General features: G+C 35.6%; 1 protein-coding gene and 1 pseudogene across 2 annotated transcripts in view; one reads left to right on the top strand and one right to left on the bottom strand.

Moving 5' to 3' along the window:
• Positions 1–5,140: 5,140 nt before the first annotated feature.
• The window catches only part of LOC110029790 (cell morphogenesis protein PAG1), a 62,841-nt gene continuing 47,680 nt past the window's right edge, over positions 5,141–20,301 (top strand). For both annotated transcript variants that reach the window (XM_020732237.1, XM_020732227.1), the window contains exon 1: positions 5,141–5,310. In XM_020732237.1, coding sequence (XP_020587896.1) covers positions 5,215–5,310 — 96 coding nt within the window. In that variant the 5' untranslated portion in view covers positions 5,141–5,214. The remainder of the gene's footprint in view (positions 5,311–20,301) is intronic.
• On the bottom strand, positions 10,626–19,157 carry LOC110029800 (annotated as a pseudogene).

Below are 20,301 nucleotides of genomic sequence, written 5' to 3'. Positions count from 1 at the left end.
ATATATATATATATATATATATTTCATATCTTTCATGCCAATTTGAGACGAACACAAAACGAACAAACTTTTGTTCGTGTTTGACTCGTTAGGTTTGTGTTCGACTTGTTAAGCTTAATGAACGAGTCGAACACGAGTTGTTCGTGAACAATGAGCCAAATTGACAGCCCTACCTCTAATTAAGACAACAGAGTGGCAAACTGCTTCATGTTGGTCTACTCAGGATCAATCAATTGTGCCTTCACCGTGAGACATGCATCAAAGGAAACTTCATCCTTCAACTTTCAAAGAAGAAGAGTCACTTGAATAAGATGAGAGGAGAGCTTGATAAAGTCTTCATTATCGCCATCTTCTCCCTCGAGGCTCGGTTCTCTCCCTGGGTAGCCGATAACAACTATGACTATTTGGGTATCTAGGCTTTAGCCGCCTTCTCCCTCTCCTCACAGGCTGCCAACTTCCATTCAATCTTCCGTTGTACTTCATGTTCCTCAAGGACCATCGATTGGAGATGAAATGTTTCCTAGGCCATCAACTGTTATTTGTTGGTAATGCAACACTGGGCGAGCAAGCTTTAATCCACAAGGATCTCTTTGTAGGTGGGAGACCAGATGACAATGGCCAACGACAATGAGTAGTGATACTCTGTTGAGGAATCAAAACACCAATCATTTCTAAAATTAGTCAACACAATCCTACCGTATGAGCTGGTGCTTACCTTTGCCTTCCCATCCTACATTGAAATCCACTTAAATAAGGATCCCTTTCATTTCTTCCAAGACAGAAAAAGGGGCGGGTTGCTTGAACTAGTCACACGAGCTTAACCTCACAACATCTCTTTTCATGATTGTTGGGCTCGGGCTCCTCTTGAGTAAATCCAGCCAAACTGTCTAGAGAATGGCGACTCACTTCGTTACTGACAAGAAGGTCAATGAAGGAAGGAGCAAAAAATCGTGGAGAGGCAAGTGCTACTTCTTATTTTTCTACCCATGCCTCCCCTTATGCAGGCTCGACTTTGTATGGCTCAACATCCTTTTAGCCTCTTGATGTTGTGTGCTCAATAGATCTGCAACCGACAGGGCATTCTTAGAGGGCACCAAAGATGGTTTCCCCTCAATAAAGATTGGGTCGTCAATGGCAATACTTTGAAAATAATAGATAAGTCATACGTGAAATAAACTACTTTCACACATTCTGATTTGCCACCTTGAGTTTTAATCAACCTTCAACTCTAGACATCTCACGATAGTAGTATAAATGTGAGCAATCAGACGAGCCATTTATTGGTTATTCGAGCAAAAACCATTGCCTTCACCTTAATCTTTTGGGAATCAAAAGCTTTACAATCATTCTTAGTCATCCCGCCAAATGTCTCTGATTGTGGTACCCAATTAACAGTTTTTGGGTCAAGATATTGACAGACCAAAAGCTTTTGTCCCTCGACACTCCTAGCTTCCACCAACACTTTTTCCGACCCTTTCTTCTTTGACTTTATCAGAGCAACACCAAACAAGACACTATGGATATACCATGCTAGTACATGACCACTATATTTTGAAAAAAATGGACCTTCTAGGCTTGTTAGAGTCTCAATAAACAGTTTTTTATACAATTTAATAATGTGAAAATATAATATTTATATATTTAAATCCTACATAGCCTTGAAAGTACCAATTTCTATAAACCAATGAATCTGGACACAACATATAAGTAATAAATATTTTATAACATTTGTTAATTTTTGCTCTATTGATTCATAATCATTTTACTAGATTTTTAAATTGAATAACATATTCTTGATTTTGATATGCAACATAAATTTTAGTTGGATGTCTAATTTCATTATTATTAACTTTTTTATTTTTAAATATGCTAATAAATGCATAAGATACTCATTGAGGCTTGTTTGGTAACAAATATTTAGGATCAATGTACTTCATAATTTAGTGTAAAACAAATGTAAAGTTTTTTTTTTTCACAATATGTTTGATTGATTATAAAGTTTAACCATGAAAATCACTTATTTGGAGATGAGAAAAGCAATAACATCATAAAATATATATTTTAATCTTTAAATCTATACAAAAAATAGTTAAACAAAATAAAAGAAAGGATATGGCTTTTAAGGGGGTGTTTGGCTTCAAGCAGGATTTAACATTAGTAGGATTCAGTAAATCCATATATCATAAATCCATTAAATCCACCTCTTAGCTGGATTTAGTGAATCTAAATTTAAGTTGAATCAAAGGCAAAATCCAGACATTAAATCCAAAATTTCATAAATCTAGGAAAGTTGCACTTTTTTTTTTTTTGGATTTCATAAATCCGATGATAAATCTTGTGAGTGGGCGCTATCAAACACCCCCTAAGAGTCCAGATGATTTTTGTGCAAGTTGACGCATTGGTAATATTTACAATAATAGGGAATACAAAATTGATACATAATGGTGGTTGGTGAGACGCATCAGCTTTGATATAGCATCAATGTAGGACACGACGTCTCATAAGAAGCATGAGAAGAGAGGAACTCATAAAGTCTGAATGGAGACTTACACAAGTTTTTTTGTGAAGAGTTTCATTTGCTTCACGTATCCAAATTTGTGATGCATAAAACAATGAGCCTCTGGAGGTATTGCAAACTAGAAACTTTTATCTTGCATGAGTTACATTTTCTTACTAAAAAAAACTTTTACTTTGCATGAGCTATCAGAATATAATACCATCGAAATTCAATATGATAAAAAATGTGTGCATTTCTAAAAATAAAATATATATTTTTTAACATCTTTGTAATAGTGTATGTTTTACAAATTACTTTCATCAAAATGTTTCAGACACAATTCAATATTTATTGACAATTTTTACATAATTTTTGGAGTTTTATTTTTTGAAATATAAGATGATTTATATATTTTTTAATTAAAACATAATAATTCAAATAATTACCTCTTATATCCTCCAATTAAGCCAAGGATTCAATCCATGTTTTTTCATTTCCAAACTGCCAATGTTTTTATGTTGGGTCAATATAAATATTCATTCGACTCTAAGTAGGATATTTCAGATTTTAATTTTATTGTTATTTTCTTATGTTTGAATATTTTGTTTAGCTAAATTTCAGATAGACTTAGACAGACAAAGATTTAAGAATTATTACTGTATAATTCTTGATATATTGTAGAATGGAATGTATTTGTCATATTAAAATAAAAAATTTAAAATTTTACTAAATATTGTATAGAAGTTGTACAAACTTGTTGAAATCAGAGCCCTAATGACCATGAATTTTATTTTGGAATAATTTTTTTTATTCAAAATTCATCAGCATTCATACTCGATTAAAATTCCTTAATGAAAATATCACTTGTTTCCTATTTTTTACATCAATATTTATTTCATATGAAAATATAAGTTTATTATTTTTTTTTTCATCCAAAATTTAGACATCTTAGAACTTTGTATGTTAATTGAAATGAAAATCGTTGACATTTTAGATTATCTGAATTTACTCATTGAGCATGAAATATCAAAAAATGATAAACTAGACACTTCTAAAAAAAATAATCATGCTTTCATTGTCATTGTTGGCAACTGTTGCGCACATTTGGGAGCATATGCATTTGTGCTCAGGTGCACATGTACTTGCGTGCGAGCAAATGAGCGTAACATTGTGCTCATGAGTGTAGCAGCATGCATGTAGGAGCTTGAGCGGTGGCATAATGATGTGCACGGAGGCCTGTTGGTGCAATGGCGAGCACCCCGTTGAGAAAAAAAAAAATGCTTTGTTGATGTGTGGTTAACATGACTTTATAATTGGTTGAAACCTTTTTAATTGATGTTAATGCTATGAGTTGCATTCTCTGTGAAAAGAAAAGTTTGCTTTGTTGATGAGAATTTGGATATTGATGGATTTTAATTGATATTTACTTTTGATAATATTCCTATGAAGCTTATGAATAAGCTTGTATTATAAGTTATTTTGCCTGTCCTCGTTCATAGCCAACCAAATAAGATCAACCATTTCCACATCTCAACTCTACGATCAACCATACAAGCAACATCAACAAAAAAAAAAGAGAATCTTCATTAAATATTTTGAGGGCAAAATCTTATAACCGAAACACGAAGATAAGCAATGGCCAGCTGAGCTCAAGGTAGAATCATGAGGTGGGTTCGAGGAGGATTTCTCAGGTTGGGTGTAAGATATTTACTTGCCATAATCAAGACACACTCTTGAGTTAACTATATCAATACATCCACTAAGCTCATGAAGTACTTGCTTGAAGGCAACTTTAAACCAGTCAAAATGACTCAGCTTAGGTAGTCTCACAAGCCCAAAGAATCATCGGATGATTACCATAAAAACTAGTAACTCCCAAGTTTGATATATGTTTATCAATCCGATTTTGAGTTCCTAGATCGGATATATGCCTCATTATTTGGCTTTGAAGAATCTAGCATGCCTAACCTATTTTGTATTATTCTTGTATCACTCGAACCCAAATACCTGCCTATAAAAGAGGATATTAGGGAGATACAAGTTTTTTAGACTATTTGCCCACTCATTCATGGTGAATGATGTATTTTCTTGTGTGATCTTTTTCTCTATACTAACCTTTTAACTCTCTTCTTCTTTCTCTATTTCAATGAGATTTTGACATAATTGATAGAAAGATAAATAAGATCCAACACATATATATATCTTATCCTATCATCTAAAAAAATATGAATATTGAATTTTTGCAACTAAACACCCCCATCTTAATTTAATTTTTCTTTTGACATGCCCTATAAAATGTTAACAAACAAATAAATCTAATAAATGTAGTTTTATAAATATTATTCATATTCTATGTCAAATAAATCAAAATTATCATCCAATAAGTATTTTGCCAAACCCAACCTTATGAATTTTACATAAATATTTTTGAAGTCATAAGTATTTATTTATCTATCAATTAAATTTTTATATTTACATACATAGTATTCTAGTTGAAATGATATTAAAATATGTGCTCGAAAATATATTAGTTAGTTTTGATGAGTTAATTTTAATGATATTTCTGATATTATTTTAAAATTAAAATTTTACACAAATAAACATACAAATTACAAATTAATTGGTATGGAAATGTGGCTGAAATCAAATCAATTTTTGGTCTTCCCTGACCTAACTCTCCGAGAGCGTCACTTCGTCGCCCAACTCTCGTCGGGAAGATGAACGCCGGCGGCGCGGCAAAGCTCATCGTGGAAGCTCTGCTCCAGCGATTTCTTCCGCTCGCTCGCCGCCGCATTGAGACCGCTCAGGCGCAGGTAAATCTCCTGCACCGTGATTAACTCATTATGCTCGGCGAACCACTCTATTGGGGTGCGCCACCTTCTCCGCGTACTGTTGCCTTTGTAGATCACGGGCAATGTCTCCTCATCCGCAGGAGGAAAAGCTAATCTACTTTTTTCTGCGCCTTCTCTTTCATACCGATCGGCAGCTATATGATGATTTATTGATTTTTTTGTGGGTTGGACGTCTTGAGTTTATGAAAGCATCCGAAAATTATGTTGTGCCGTATCTTAGAATCTCGTAGCATGCGAGATAATTTTCAAATAGAAAAAATAAGTCTTGATAAACATTTGCTGTAAATGGAGATATAAATAATACAAGACAACAAAATCTTACATGAAGAGTTTGGGAAAGGAAAAATCACGTGTCTTTGTCGAGTTAGAATTATTCACTATGTATTTGACGTTTCAAATTTCTACTCTTATCTCTAGTCGGAGAAGACGTGGTCATGTTACAACATAGGCTGATAAATAACAGTGATCATGTTACAGTGATTAGACAATACAACCCGAAGATTATAGATGAGCTATGAGCTATAATAATCATATGATTGTAATTGCACTACAACAACCATGAGTGACAGTTTGTGGCAATTGTTGATGGTCGTTGGTATCAGGACTAAACTCTTAGCTTCCTCCCTTTACATGCTTCAATTTTTGTTTTGTGAATTTCAACTTGTTCTCTTAATAGAGTTTAAATACTATCATGTTTAGGTGTAACATAGTTCCCCTTTTCGTGCCTTACTGTTTCTTCATCAAGAGCACGAGTTTGTTTCTTATGAACGGAAATTTGAGATTTTTTTTTTCTTTTTTTGAGCTCCAATTCCTTGTCTTAAAAAAGATTAAATATTATTCTATTTAGGCGTAATATTTTTTCTCCCTGCAAGCTCCAATACGTCTTTATAAAGAGCATCAAGAATATATATGTTTTTTTGTTGTCAGTGAGTGAACTTCATTCATTCAAAATGTTAGTGCAAAATTAAACCTTGATTAAATTTTCTAAAAGATAACGGTTTGAAGAAATATTGTATAGTTTTGGGAATTGATGACATGATGTTGACAATGACTAGTGATGTTTTTTTATTGATGTTAGTAGAATTAATTTAAGGTTGACTTCAATGGAAAGGAGATTGCTTACCGAAGTTGAGGCAGAAGTTTTGATGATTTAAAGACTGCAAAAGTCAATGTAATATATGATAATACAAATGAAGATGCATGTTGACATTATGTAGATCCAATAATTTTATATACGAATGTGAAATAAGACTTCTATTTATCTATCTATCGAATGTTCGATCGATATTATGTTCAAAGAATTCTTATTCTTCTTATAAAAGTGATTCAGCTTTTTGGGAACTTGTCCCACATATAAAATTAAGTTATTTGTATGTGATTGAGGCGGGTGAATCCAATATGATGGAAAGATATTACCCCCAATAGGAACATAGTGACTTCAATTTCTTCATATTTTGTGCACTTAAAGTTGTTTGAATGGCTTGAATCACGTGGCTTCTTAGACTTTAATATTTAGAGATTTAAAGTTTTAAATAGATAAAAAAACCTTCAAAGGCTTATTTTTTTAGGTTTTTTTAATGACCCTATACATTTTGAGGCTTTGTTTCTATGAGGTTTTTGATTTTTTTTGTAAATTTTGAGGCTCTTTGCTTTTTGAGTTTTTTTAGTATACATATACATTTTGAAGCTTTTATCTTTTTGAGTTTTTTGAGTGCACTTATACTTTTTAAGGTATTTAGTGTTTTAAGATTTTTTTAGTGAGTAAAGATGATGTCAATCACCTGCCTTTCTAAATCACTAGTTTTCTATCAAAATTTTCTTATAGACAGACCCTCCAAGGATATGGGTGGAAAACTTGGTCGCACTTACTTTCATAGGGTTATTATAGATAGAACAATGTCCACCACTTAATGGCAGAACTAGGAAACTTTCAAAGTGTGGGCACAATATATTTTTTCGAACGCTTCTGCCTATAACTCTTCGCCGATACTGTGTAAATCATTATTTACAAAACTTTCAAGTGGGCGTTGTTGGTCGGTGGGAAGCTCGCTCGAACATTCCTGCATCTCTTCGCCGATACTGTGTAAATCATTATTTACTAAACTTTCAAGTGGGCGTTGTTGGTTGGTGGGAAGCTCGCTCGAACATTCCGGGTTGTTGTTGGAAGCTTGCCTGAACACTTTGCGATTAGATGGAAGCCGCAAGGGGGGTGGTTCTAAATATGGTGCCTGAATATGTAGGCGGGAAGGATCCGATTTTTCTTTAATTTAGCTCGAATACATGAACGGGAACACATTTGGGAAATAATGGGATTTCACCTGAATTTTCCATGAACGCCGTCAGGAACATATGAGTCAATGCTCGAATGAAATATTTTTTGCGCACCCCTCCAAATCCTCTTATTGATTCCTATTTATGCTTCTTCATGGTGTGCCATCTTAGAGTTTTAAGATGCAATGATGCACTTCAACAACATGCATCAACTTGATATACTATGAATTGCCTCAACAATGTGCTTTAGCTGAATAAGTGATATCAATCCTCAATGACATGCATTAATTTTATAGGCGATACCCGGAAATGTTGTTGGTGGGCATGAACATTAGTGACAATGGGTGCATCTTGTATGGCATTAGTGTATGAATTGTTGCAAGGAAGTGACGATGGTCAATGGACCATAGTCAAGTGACTGAGGTCGATAAATCATAATTAGATGGTATGTTTTAAGGGACAAATCAATAGAGGTTGAGTAGTTATAGACAAGTAATTATTTTCGGGTGTCTATGGACTAGCGACGAATGATGAGTGGTTGTAGTCAGACATCTAAAGTCGAACAATATAAGTTAAGGGATCATCCTCTAGTGATGAAGCTTCGGAAATTATAGATTTATGACGGTTATGAAGAGATTGCAACTAAGAACTAAAGGTTGAGTAGCTATAGTCAGGTGATTTTAGAAGTGTGATTCTCAGGTGATGCAACTTTCTAAAAATGATAGACATGCAACTTTGGCATTAGCTTAAATGCAATTGGAATCATTTGAGATGAACTGCAGTTGAGATAAATTTTTTATTTTTGCTATAAATTTTAAGGACCATTTAATGGAAGTTGAGGTGGAGTTTGGAGGCTATAAAAGACATAAAACATATTAGTGATACTGATGTAAACATTCTGATCTCATCTAAATTCAAATAGTTCAATTTATTGTTTTAAAATAAGTCTTCTTTTTTCCATAGTCCATGAATCTATGAGCTTGATAATTGTTTGCCGCTAGATAAGATGCAAATCAGCCAATAAATTTCAATGAGATGCTCAAAATTTTTTTCTTTCCCCTTTAAGTATGAAGAATCCTGAAAAGTGAAAAAAATTTGCAATAGATTTAGTATCAAGTACATAGGCATGTACAAACATAATACCTTAAAGTTTTGCAATACATAATTACAACAATAACAAGCCTTTATCCCATTAAGTGGATTGAAATACATAAATAAAGAAAAAAAAATGAAATATTACATATGAAATACTAGCATTTTTATTGACAACATGCATTGGAAAATTATCTAACTCCAGCTTTTGAAATTATACAAATAATTTTAATTTTGTTGCTTATTGATGAGAATTGAAGTTTATAATTAACTGACATTTTTGAATATGTGCTTATTTTAGAAGTTCCGGTCTTCTTAGAATCGTGACAACGTGTACATTCAATTGATTTTATTTCGTAAACCTAGCATAGGAGATGCAACACATGCCATTGAAGACCCATGCCCATTCATGGCTAGATTGAAGTTCATATTGAGCTCATATGACGACTAGATTCTAATCCATAAGCTCATATCATGCCGGAATAACTTATTTTTGTTTGCATCCCTAGATTATATTTAGTTAAGATGTGAAACTACCTCAAATTTTACTTGTTCGTAATCCTTCAAAAGAAATCTATGACTATTGCCTGTCAAATTTTATGATTTGGCCATTTTTAATTATAGCTCGATTAATCGATTTATCACTAGCATGACTCTTTTTACTAATGCATCAAGACATGACAAATATCAACAACTTCCTTATAGATAAAAACTTTTGATTCCATTAAAGAATTGATGTGTGCTGTCCCAATGTTTTTATTACTTGATTTCTCAAAATTTTTTTAAGATATATGACGACGCCTCAGGTGCCATCTTTAGTAGTGTCTTAATCCAAGCACATTAACATTAGATACATGACATGCTAAAATTGAATTTTTGTCATGCTAATTTGTTGCATATCTTCAAGGCTTTACTTTTGTGGTTGGGCAGGTGGCTTTGTTGATGATAATTTATTGGTTATATCCAACTTTTGTTTTTGTTAATGTATCTAGGCTTGATATATTAATATATACTAACATTTAAAATTCAGTGAAATTATTTTATTGATATGAAAATGAATATAATTACTCTTACATGAATATTGGAATATGAAAGATAAGAAAAATAAATAACATGAAATGAAAGATAAAATACCTATATCTCCAATTAATTAATTTATTCTAATTATTTGAAGATAAAAAAAAATGACATAAAATAGGAAAACCTAATGTAGGAAAGGAATAGATCCAATTTAAGGAAATAAATCCAAACTAGGAAAGAAAATAAATCAAATCCAAGGAAATCAATCTAATCCTCATAGTTTTTAATAATAATAAATTATTTCGTAATATAGCTTTTAACACTCTCCTTCAAATTGAAACATGGTTGACAACCATGGTCAACTTGGATTTGAACATATCAAACAAGGGGCGAGAAATATTCTTTGTGAGGTAGAACTTGAAGTCTTCTCTTGTACTTGGTTATCAACTCCAAGAGCATTTAGGGATATTTTTAGTTGACTGCGGTTGTCTTTTACTGTGATTTCTTCATTGTTTATAAGCAGGTGGAAGGTTCCTACAGGTAATATTGCAAGGAAGTTTATAAGAAAATAGATAACATATATGAAAAGCTGTATGGGTATGGTCTGCAAGGAAAAAACTAGGAGGTTCTAATGCATGAAAAATCTTCTTAGGTAGATAACATATATGAAAAGTTGTATGGGTATGGTCTGCAAGGAAAAAAACAACTAGGAGGTTCTAATGCATGAAAAATCTTCTTAGGGCAAAAAAAAAAAAAAACTTTGGGGGAAGGTCTCCTTTAAGGAAAATTCCTAAAAGAGGGTTTGCTACAAGAAAAAGCCCTGGAAGAGGGTTTGTTGCAAGAAAAAGCCCCGGAAGAGGGCCTGCTGCAAGAAAATGCCTCGAAGTAGGACTTGCTGCAGGTAAAGCCCCGGAGGAGGGCCTTCTGCAAAAATAAGCTTCGGAGGAGAGGCTGCTGCAGTAAAAAGCTCCAAAGGAGAGCCTGCTGCAGGGAGGAAAAAGTTCTGGAGGAGGGCTAGTTGCAAGGAAAAACTCCGGATGAGGGTCTGCTATAGGGAAAAAGCTCTGAAGGTAGGGTTGCGGAGGGAAAAATTTCAGAGAAGGGCCTGTTGCATGAAAAAGCTTGGGAGGAGGGCTCTAAATGAGGGCTTGGTGCGGGAAAAAAAAGAAAGCACACATGGTAGTGATTTTCTTTACAGAGGTTCCAAGCTCGCACGACCGTGTGTTGAGATGTGGCTCATCTTAATGGGAAGCCCTACTTTTTCCGTGGTGGCGATAGAGTTGCCACCGCTGATGATATGCTTGCGACACCTTTTCCAAAAGCTAACTTCTTAAACTCAAAGACACCCATGGGCCTATTTTAGATAATGGTGTTAGTGCTGTCAAGAGTTTCTTTGAATGTCTCAATGGAATCCAGTTCAATGTCGATACCCATCTAGCCCTCATGGATGGCAAATGCTAGCACTGCCTTGCTGTTTGCATAAACTACAAACTTTTCTGCTACAATGACATCAGAGGGTACAATAAATTTCACTCATTTCGGCTTTGCCTTCTCAATAAGTGCTATTGCTAGACCAAGTTTATCTTCCTCAACAAGAGAGGAACCAACACCATGTCTTTGTGTCTTGTAGAATGTGAAAATGATTCCTCCTCCAAGAAGAAGGATATCAACTTTCTCTAAGAGCGACTCCATCACTCCAATCTTTGTTGAAACCTTTGAACCACCAAAAATAGCAACAAATGTTCGCTTTGGATTCGCAACATCCCCGACAAGGTAGTCAAGTTCCTTATGCATGAGGAAGCCAATAATAACACGTTTCAAGTACTTTGTAACACCCTATATTGAAGCAAACGCTGGATCATTCTTCTCTTCTTCCTTATAGAATCTCACATTCACATGGAGGACATCGTCATCAGGTAGTGTAGCGACGATTTTCTCCATTTCCTCGCCAATGGAATCATTGGCCATCTCAACGTAAACTCCAAGTATTTCTAATATCTTAGGCACGAGACTGTATTTTGAAGTGACACCTTTAGGGTGGCCCGGATGACTGCAGAGAATGACCTTGGATCTGAGCTCTCTCAAGTAATTGATGTTGGGAGCATGTCAACACTAAAAAGTCAAGGAGTTGGCCGTTGGAATTTGTTGGCCGCCGGAATCGAAATCCCGTCGCCCGCTTTGGAAAGACATTTAATTTATATATATATATATATAAAATGGATCCCATGTCTTTCAAAGTTTAGATGAAAGAGCACTACACCGCAAGCTATGTATCTATCCCGTAGGATAAACCACAAGACTTGAGGGTAAGACTCAATCAAATAAGTTAAGAAATATATGACATCCGTTGGGGCTGCAAAAACCATTTTTTTAAGCCAACAAGTTCCCCTATTTAATATGAAAAATTAAATAGGGTTTATATTAAGCTGGGTTTGCAAAAGTTTCCTATGAAGGCAAGCCCTTATAGTTAATTACATCTTAGATAATCGAAGTCACCTAAGAAAACTATCGATAAAAATCAGGGGGTGTTATCTTCAAGAATTTCAAAGAGATAGGACTTTTTAAGAAGATCAGACAAAGAGGTGTAAAGTGAGGAATGACTCAAATTTGGAACATTTTACTTTTAGAATCGAAAGGAAGAAGAACAGGGGGATGTCACAGATCCTAAGGAGAACCTCGATGACTTCCCAGTCTCCCCTATGGTTTGGCTTCAATTTAGAGGAGAATTATTTAAATGCTTCATCTTACTCATTTTATTTAATTACGACTTACATTCGTATGAAACGATCACACGAATAGCTTGAAAGATGTGAGGTATCCGTTTGGTCTGCGAAAATTTTTTTATTTATAAGCCAATAAATTCTCATTATTTAATATGAAAAATTAAATAGGATTTATATTAAGCTGGGTTCAGCCCTTATAGTTAATTACATCTTGGATAACCGAAGTCACCTAAGAAAACTCTCGATAAAAATCAGAGGATACTCTCTTCAAGAAGGTTGAAGGAATAAGACTTTTCAACGAGATCGGATAAAGATGTGTGAAAGGGGAGTGACTCAAGTTTAGAACATTTTTATTTTAGAATTCAAAGGAAGGGAGACTAGGGGATGTCATAGATCCGTAGGAGAACCTCGGTAACTTTCCAAGCTATCCTATGGTTTGACTTCAATTTAGAGAAAAAATATTTAAATGTTTCATTCTGCAAATTTTATTAGTTACGACTTACATTCGTATGAAACGATCACACGAATAGCTTGAAAGATGTGAGGATTTAGGTCGTGACGAACGACAACATCGGAATCCTAAGACGTGTTAGGGCTTATATTATATAGTAGAACTATACAAAGACCTGAAGATAAGTTGAGAATTTATGTCGCATAACAAACAACCTTGAAGTTCTATGGAGTGTTGTTTAATTCTAGGAAAAGGATGATTTAGCTGATGTAGACATGTTTTGCTGTTGAAGATGACCGTGCTGCCCACAATGCTAGCTCCAAGCTCCTCGTCGTAGCACCTTTGAGTTCGATATTAATTTTAAGTGTACATACAATTGCAGAGTCAACGGTTTGCTGCCAGGTACCTCCTATAAAACCAACTACTAGCTTCCTACTCTAAGGTATAGTGTGTAAAAGAAATAGTAGCAAGTATAACAAAGGAAAACAGTGACAACACAGTATGTATATTTTTTATTTATAAGCCGATAAATTCTCATATTTAATATGAAAAATTAAATAGGATTTATATTAAGCTGAGTTCAACCCTTATAGTTAATTACATCTTAGATAACCGAAGTCAACTAAGAAAACTCTCGATAAAAATCAGAGGATACTCTCTTCAAGAAGGTTGAAGGAATAAGACTTTTCAACGAGATCGGATAAAGATGTGTGAAAGGGGAGTGACTCAAGTTTAGAACATTTTTATTTTAGAATTCAAAGGAAGGGAGACTAGGGGATGTCATAGATCCGTAGGAGAACCTCGGTAACTTTCCAAGCTATCCTATGGTTTGACTTCAAATTAGAGGAAAAATATTTAAATGTTTCATTCTGCAAATTTTATTAGTTAGGACTTACATTCGTATGAAACGATCACACGAATAGCCTGAAAGATGTGAGGATTTAGGTCGTGACGAACGACAACATCGGAATCCTAAGACGTGTTAGGGCTTATATTATATAGTAGAACTATACAAAGACCTGAAGATAAGTTGAGAATTTATGTCGCATAACAAACAACCTTGAAGTTCTATGGATTGTTGTTTAATTCTAGGAAAAGGATGGAAAAGAATGATTTAGCTGATGTAGACATGTTTTGCTGCTGTTGAAGATGACCGTGCTGCCCACAATGCTAGCTCCAAGCTCCTCGTCGTAGCACCTTTGAGTTCGATATTAATTTTAAGTGTACATACAATTGCAGAGTCAACGGTTTGCTGCCAGGTACCTCCTATAAAACCAACTACTAGCTTCCTACTCTAAGGTATAGTGTGTAAAAGAAATAGTAGCAAGTATAACAAAGGAAAACAGTGACAACACAGTATGTATATGAGCAGTAAAGTATGCAATATAAGAAAACAACAAAATATACAGTAGAGAAGAACAGTAAGGTATGCTGTAAAGTAAAACGCTGTAAATGTAAAACAAACCTGTATACCTGAGAGGTCTGTTGCTCTTTTAAGTGTGATTGATGCTGCAGATATAAGCATAGTGATAGAATTTAAGAAACGAGCTAGCATGCATTGTATAAGTAAAAATGAGCAACAAAAGTACCACCTGAAAAACTCGAGAAAAAGCGACAAATGACCTACGACGAAAAACTTGGAGGAAAATAGTGAATGACAACTCAAAGAAAGTTATCGAGAACACTGGAAGATCCCGAAAAAAAGACCACGAGTGCTTTAGTAAAAGATACAATAAAGTCATACGAAAAACCTGAAGAGAAAACCGCAAGCATTTGGGTCGGGGCTAGGCTCAGATACTATATATATGTACTCAAGGGACGTCGAAGGCTACTATCGGTCACCCGAATGTATAGAATTCGACACTCAACTAGAAGGGTGTCCTACTAAACTTAACTTAGGAGGGTGATCCTCAGTCCAGTACCGGTAATCAACAAGTGGACAACCAAGTTATAACACATTTAAAATTTATATTTTAGCATTCACATGAATTTCAGGCATACAAAAGGAAGTTGTATTAATTTTTTGTAGCGAAAATATTTTTTTTTTGTAAATAGTGTTTATGTTCTTATTGATTTTGAAAGATGTGATTGTCCACGAGTCGATTACGTCGTCGGGCGTAGGGCAAATAGTGTTTATGTTCTTATTGATTTTGAAGGATGTGATTGTCCACGAGTCGATTACGTCGTCGGGTGTAGGACCACCAACAATCTAAGAAGGTACGAGTCTCCCGCTAGTCTTGTGTCGGTGAATGATATTATCATCCTACAGTTCACCGGGTCACTGGATTTGGTCCTGATGTAGGATGAAACATCATTTCGCTCTACCACCGGTGTGCCTTTGTCATCATCGCCCTAAGCCCCAAAATAAAACCGACCTACTTGCGACCTTGCTTGATTCATATATAGCAAAAGACTATATATGCTCACTTATGTATCAGACATAAGCACAAAAAGCCTAAACCAAGAAACAAGGAAAACAAACTAAAAATCAAGGAATGAAAAAGAAAGAATACTTACCCACCTCTAAAACCAATTTAGAAAAAAAAAAAAAAACCAAAGCGGCAGGAGGGTTAGCTTAAAACATTTGACTGGTGGGACTTTCTTAAATGTGTAAAAAAGGTGGAGCACACTCCTCGGACTAGCCATGAAACGTCTCCAAAAGACACAATCCAGAAACCTCCTAACTATTCCCGAATTCTCCAAACATCAAAAGATCCTTCCCTTCCTTTTTTTTTGCAACCAATTTCTCCCGCAAAATTGGGCCTCGAAACATTTTCAAACACCTGATAAATTATTCCTCGAAAGGGGTATTCAAATTCTTCCAAACAACTAAAATTAAAATATTTCAATTTACAAACATCAGAATATTCAATTCCAACTAAAGCCCAAAGTTTCTAATACCATATGAACCCGACATCACCCAAGATTTCAATATAAGTGCTCACGACCGGGGCAGCAAAGGAAACCACCAACCCACTCTCAACACAAAGGAGCCACAGGAGAAGGCTCACGACCAGGGACAACAAAGAGTGCAATTTGAGCCCAAGCCATACACAAAGAATTCATAGGCAGGAAAGCACGACCAGGAGGGCTCACGACTACGAAGGCCACCAACCATTTAAGATATAAATCCCCAACTCAACAGGAAAGCTCACAATAGGAAGGCTCACGGCCAGGAATATCCAGAGAAGCCACCAACTCCAATCCAGACAGGGGTAACATCCATAAGAGACAAACCAAGCCACTAAAACAGGCTCCTCAAAGCATTGATAATAAACTCCAACATGTATTTTGAACAGGGGAAATATCAGGAAATAAAACCAAGCATCTGAAGCCAAATACTTAAAAGCTAAATAGATTCCAACATGCATTTGAACAAGGGCAACAGTTGTAAGGAGCAAAAATCAAGACTCAAACCAACTACAAAAAAGTCTTAGAAACCAATTTTCAGCTGCTCGTGCATTTCAGACATAGAAGGCACCAAAGAAAAACAGTTGTAAGGAGCAAAAACCAAGACTCAAACCAAATACAAAAAGGTCTTAGAAACCAAATTTCAGCTGCTCGTGCATTTCGAACATAGAAGACAACAAAGAAACAACAAAACAAGGCCCCAAAACAAAACTTTCAAAGTTCCAAATTTAAATAAAATTACCTTCATATGTTTCGAAAGGGGGGCAACCACATGAAACAGAAAAAGACAGGCAAACCCCAAAGTCAACATCTCAAAGCATTGAAACGAGTCCCAACATATATTTGAACAGGGGTAACAATAATAGAGAGCTCAAAAATCAAGTCCCAAATCAACATTTTCATTCAACATGTGATTCGAATAAGGGAATAACAAGAAACATGACAACCAAAATAATTACCCAACATAAAAATTTCTTCCAGCATGCATTTCAAACAAGGGCAACAATAATAGGGAACCAACATCAAATCAAGCCCCAAATCAAAATATTCCATCTAGCATGTACTTCAAATAGGTAAATAGCAGCATTGAGCAAAACTGAGACCTCAAAATAGGCCCCCAAGAAATTCGAAAAATTAAATTTTCACTCAACATGCAATTCGAGCAAAGAAGACAACCACAGGGAGCCAAAACTAAGCCCCAATTCGAGAATAAATCTTAGCTCTTTTTTTAAAAAAAAATTTGCGCATATCACTTATATGTCCCACATCACTAATTCTATAACCATTCTCATTCTTAATATTAAACTCAATTAGTTCTTAAAGTAACCTTAATTTCCCAATTTCAGGTGCATTAGAAAAAATACATTCAGGAGCAATTCCAAGTGATGCAGACTAAAAGGATCATTCTTTTCGCCAGGCAAGAAATCATCAAGGCAAAATTGCCAAAATACATCTTTATAAATTATGAGCACATTAAACCCACGGCATGAAAGTAGAATAAAAAAGATAATTCCTTCAAATGCTTGCAGAAAGGAGGAAGAGGGTTACCTCTTGAAGAAAACAAACAAAGTAAACTTCAAGAATAAGCCCCAAAAGATTTCGGCAGCACCTCCTCTTCTCAAAATTTCGGCCAACCCTAAACCTCTCCCTAAGAGAAGCTTATATAGCTAAGAAAGGAGGAGCAAGCTTACCTGAACTCACCTGGTGGCGAGTCGAGCCTTGAAGCGACGGAGAGACAGAGGATCAAGCGATAAAAGATCGCGTATGGGGCGCATGGGGGCTGCGGTTCGAGGGATTGCGATGGGAGCGAAGAGAGGGGGGAGATCCTCCATGCGGGTGGCTCGAGGAGGGCGAAAGATAAGAATCACGATAAGGATTGCGTATGGGGCTCGGCTGTGCGCGAGCAGGAAGGAGAAGGATTTGTCAGGCGTGCGACAAAATGGGGGAGGAAGCCTGAGAGCGTGAGTTAGGTTAGGGATTAAATTTTTTTTTAATTTTTTTTTGTAATATTTAACATTTAAAAAAATTTCCAACTTGTGCGTGCACAAAACCACCTCAAAGTGAATGTCCTCCCTAAGCAAAGTCGACGCCCCGAACGAGCCGACGCAGTCCGTTTCATCATCCGAGGTCGTCCAGGCAATCTCGTCGATGACCGGGTCGAAAATGCGTCAAATTCAATTTCCATGAAAATTTTGGTTCCGAGCTTAATTGATCGATCAAGATAGTGTAGATGGTCGTCATAAGAGGTTTAGAAAAGATTTGGAGTGATTTTGAGTTGATTTGGGAGTTCAATTTAGTGAATTTTGGCACGAGTTCAATTTAGGGAGTTCAATTTAGTGAATTTTGGCACTTAGTGAATTTTGGGGCGTTGGGTTGAACTTGGGTTTGGGTTAGGCCAATGTTGGGTTAGGTCCAAATTGATGGCCTAAAACGGTTTAGGGGAATGTCATAAAGGGTTCTCAACATAAATTGTGTGTCAATTTTGGGGTTTGGGCATTCAATTTGGTGACATTTGAAGATATGACTAAATTGGGGCAAAATTGAGGGTTTTGGATTTAAGTTGAGATTGAGCTTAAACTATGGGTCAATTAGGTTGAGATTTGGTTTGAATTGATCATATGAAAGATGAATTTGAGTTTTGAATTGAAATTGGGGGAAATTAGGATCAAATTGATGGATATTGGGCTGAGTTGGGTATTTTGGTGAAATTGAGGTGCCAACTATCCTGATTCGAGCCCCGGACCAATGGAATCTCCATTTGGGTCCTGTGTGTACTGGTTTTATCTAAACCCCAACCTAGGTCTAGTGGGTCTAGGAGACCATCTACATGATTGTCCCAAATGATTAAGGTATGAAAGTCAACAAGTTTGGGTTTAGGGTTGCGAATGAATGAAGGTGAAAGTGAGTGACAGTGAGTGCAAGTGAGTGAAGTAGCTCCATACCAACATCCAGGGTTAATCCTAAGGCTAAACAGTCCTATAGGGACTCACCTTGAGCTCTCCTATATTGACCCCACCTATTAAGTGGTAGAGGTTAGGACCAATATGTGGAACTTCAAGTTGAGCAAAGAAGAGTTTAGAGTTTCTAATGGTGAGAGTTTATTTTCTAGTTTTCTAAGAATAGTCAACAAGAAAGTTCTATGGCTAGACCCTAGGCTACTAAAGAGGAGAAAACTAGACCTAAACCAAAAGTGAGGTCAACAAAGCGACAGACTTAATCCTGGTATCGTAGGTGATCTTGAGGTTATCATCGAGAGGTGCATTTAGATTTGCCCTTACAAATGCCCTCTTTCCGTTTAGATATGCGCCCTTCAGATCATTAACGCTTCTCTTCATTGCCATTCTTAACTCTCTAAAACACCGATCCGACTGGAGGAAGATAGAGAAGTAAACTAAGGCTTGGAATGCAGGAATTTCAGGATTGATAGGTAGGAGATCTAGATGCAACGGAAAGACTGCAGGAAGATGCGTCTTCACTAAGGAAGCCTGCAGGAATTTGCGGTTTGCAAGAAGTTTTCCAGTCGATAGAGAGGATTTATGGTTGCTTGAGGGAATTTCAACACTAGAAAAGGCTGCAGGAGAAATTTTGACGGCGAGAAAAGGTTGTAGGAGGAAATCATGGCGGCGGGGCCTGTAGGGAGAGGAATTTTTTGACAGAAAAACTAAAGAGGAGAAGGCGGAGGAATGACTTGCAGCACGACAAAGATTGCCGGCTGCATGAGGTAGGATGTTTCCAGCGTTAGGAGACTCTAAAGTTTGTTTCAAGGCTTTGATACCATGCTGTCTTTCAGAATTTAGCGGAATTATTTTATTGATACGAAAAGGGATATAAATACTCTTACATGAATCCTAGAATAGGAAAGATAAGGAAAACATGAAAGGAAAGATATAATACTTATATCTCCAATTAATTAATTCATAATAATTACCTGGTGACAAAGGAAAACCTAAAATAGGAAATGAATAAATCCAATCCAAGAAAATAAATTTAATCTAAGGAGAAAATCTTATCCTCATAACTTTTAACATGAATAAATTATTTTCTAATATAACTTTTAACTATATATTTTATATTTTATATTTTATATTTTATTTTGCATTTTATCAGGCTGAAGAAGCAATATCTAGCATTTGATTTGAATTTTGACGCGTTTCTAGTCTATATGGACACAACCATCAACCTAAAATCCATCGCTCCCTATAGTAGCATCCTAATCATTTCAATGTCGGGAACAAACATTATTCAATGATCTATCAAGTTTCCGATGTCTATAAGACACCACTTCATATTGACGGTTCATCAATTATTTCTCAAAGTGTGCTGATGTTGCTCCTTTCGAGTAAATCACAATTGTGTGTGTTGTTAACTTCTGAATTTTTAGCTAGTGATTGATTTCATTTATGGTTAGAGTCACTTGACTTTGCAATTTTATGCTAGAGCTATGTGACTAATATATCAATATTACATTTATTAAAAATATATATC

Source organism: Phalaenopsis equestris, unplaced genomic scaffold (genome assembly GCF_001263595.1).
Source record: "Phalaenopsis equestris unplaced genomic scaffold, ASM126359v1 Scaffold000002, whole genome shotgun sequence".
Taxonomy (NCBI): domain Eukaryota; kingdom Viridiplantae; phylum Streptophyta; class Magnoliopsida; order Asparagales; family Orchidaceae; genus Phalaenopsis; species Phalaenopsis equestris.
The sequence above is the reverse complement of the archived record's forward strand: the minus strand, read 5'-3'. Positions and strand labels throughout refer to the sequence as shown.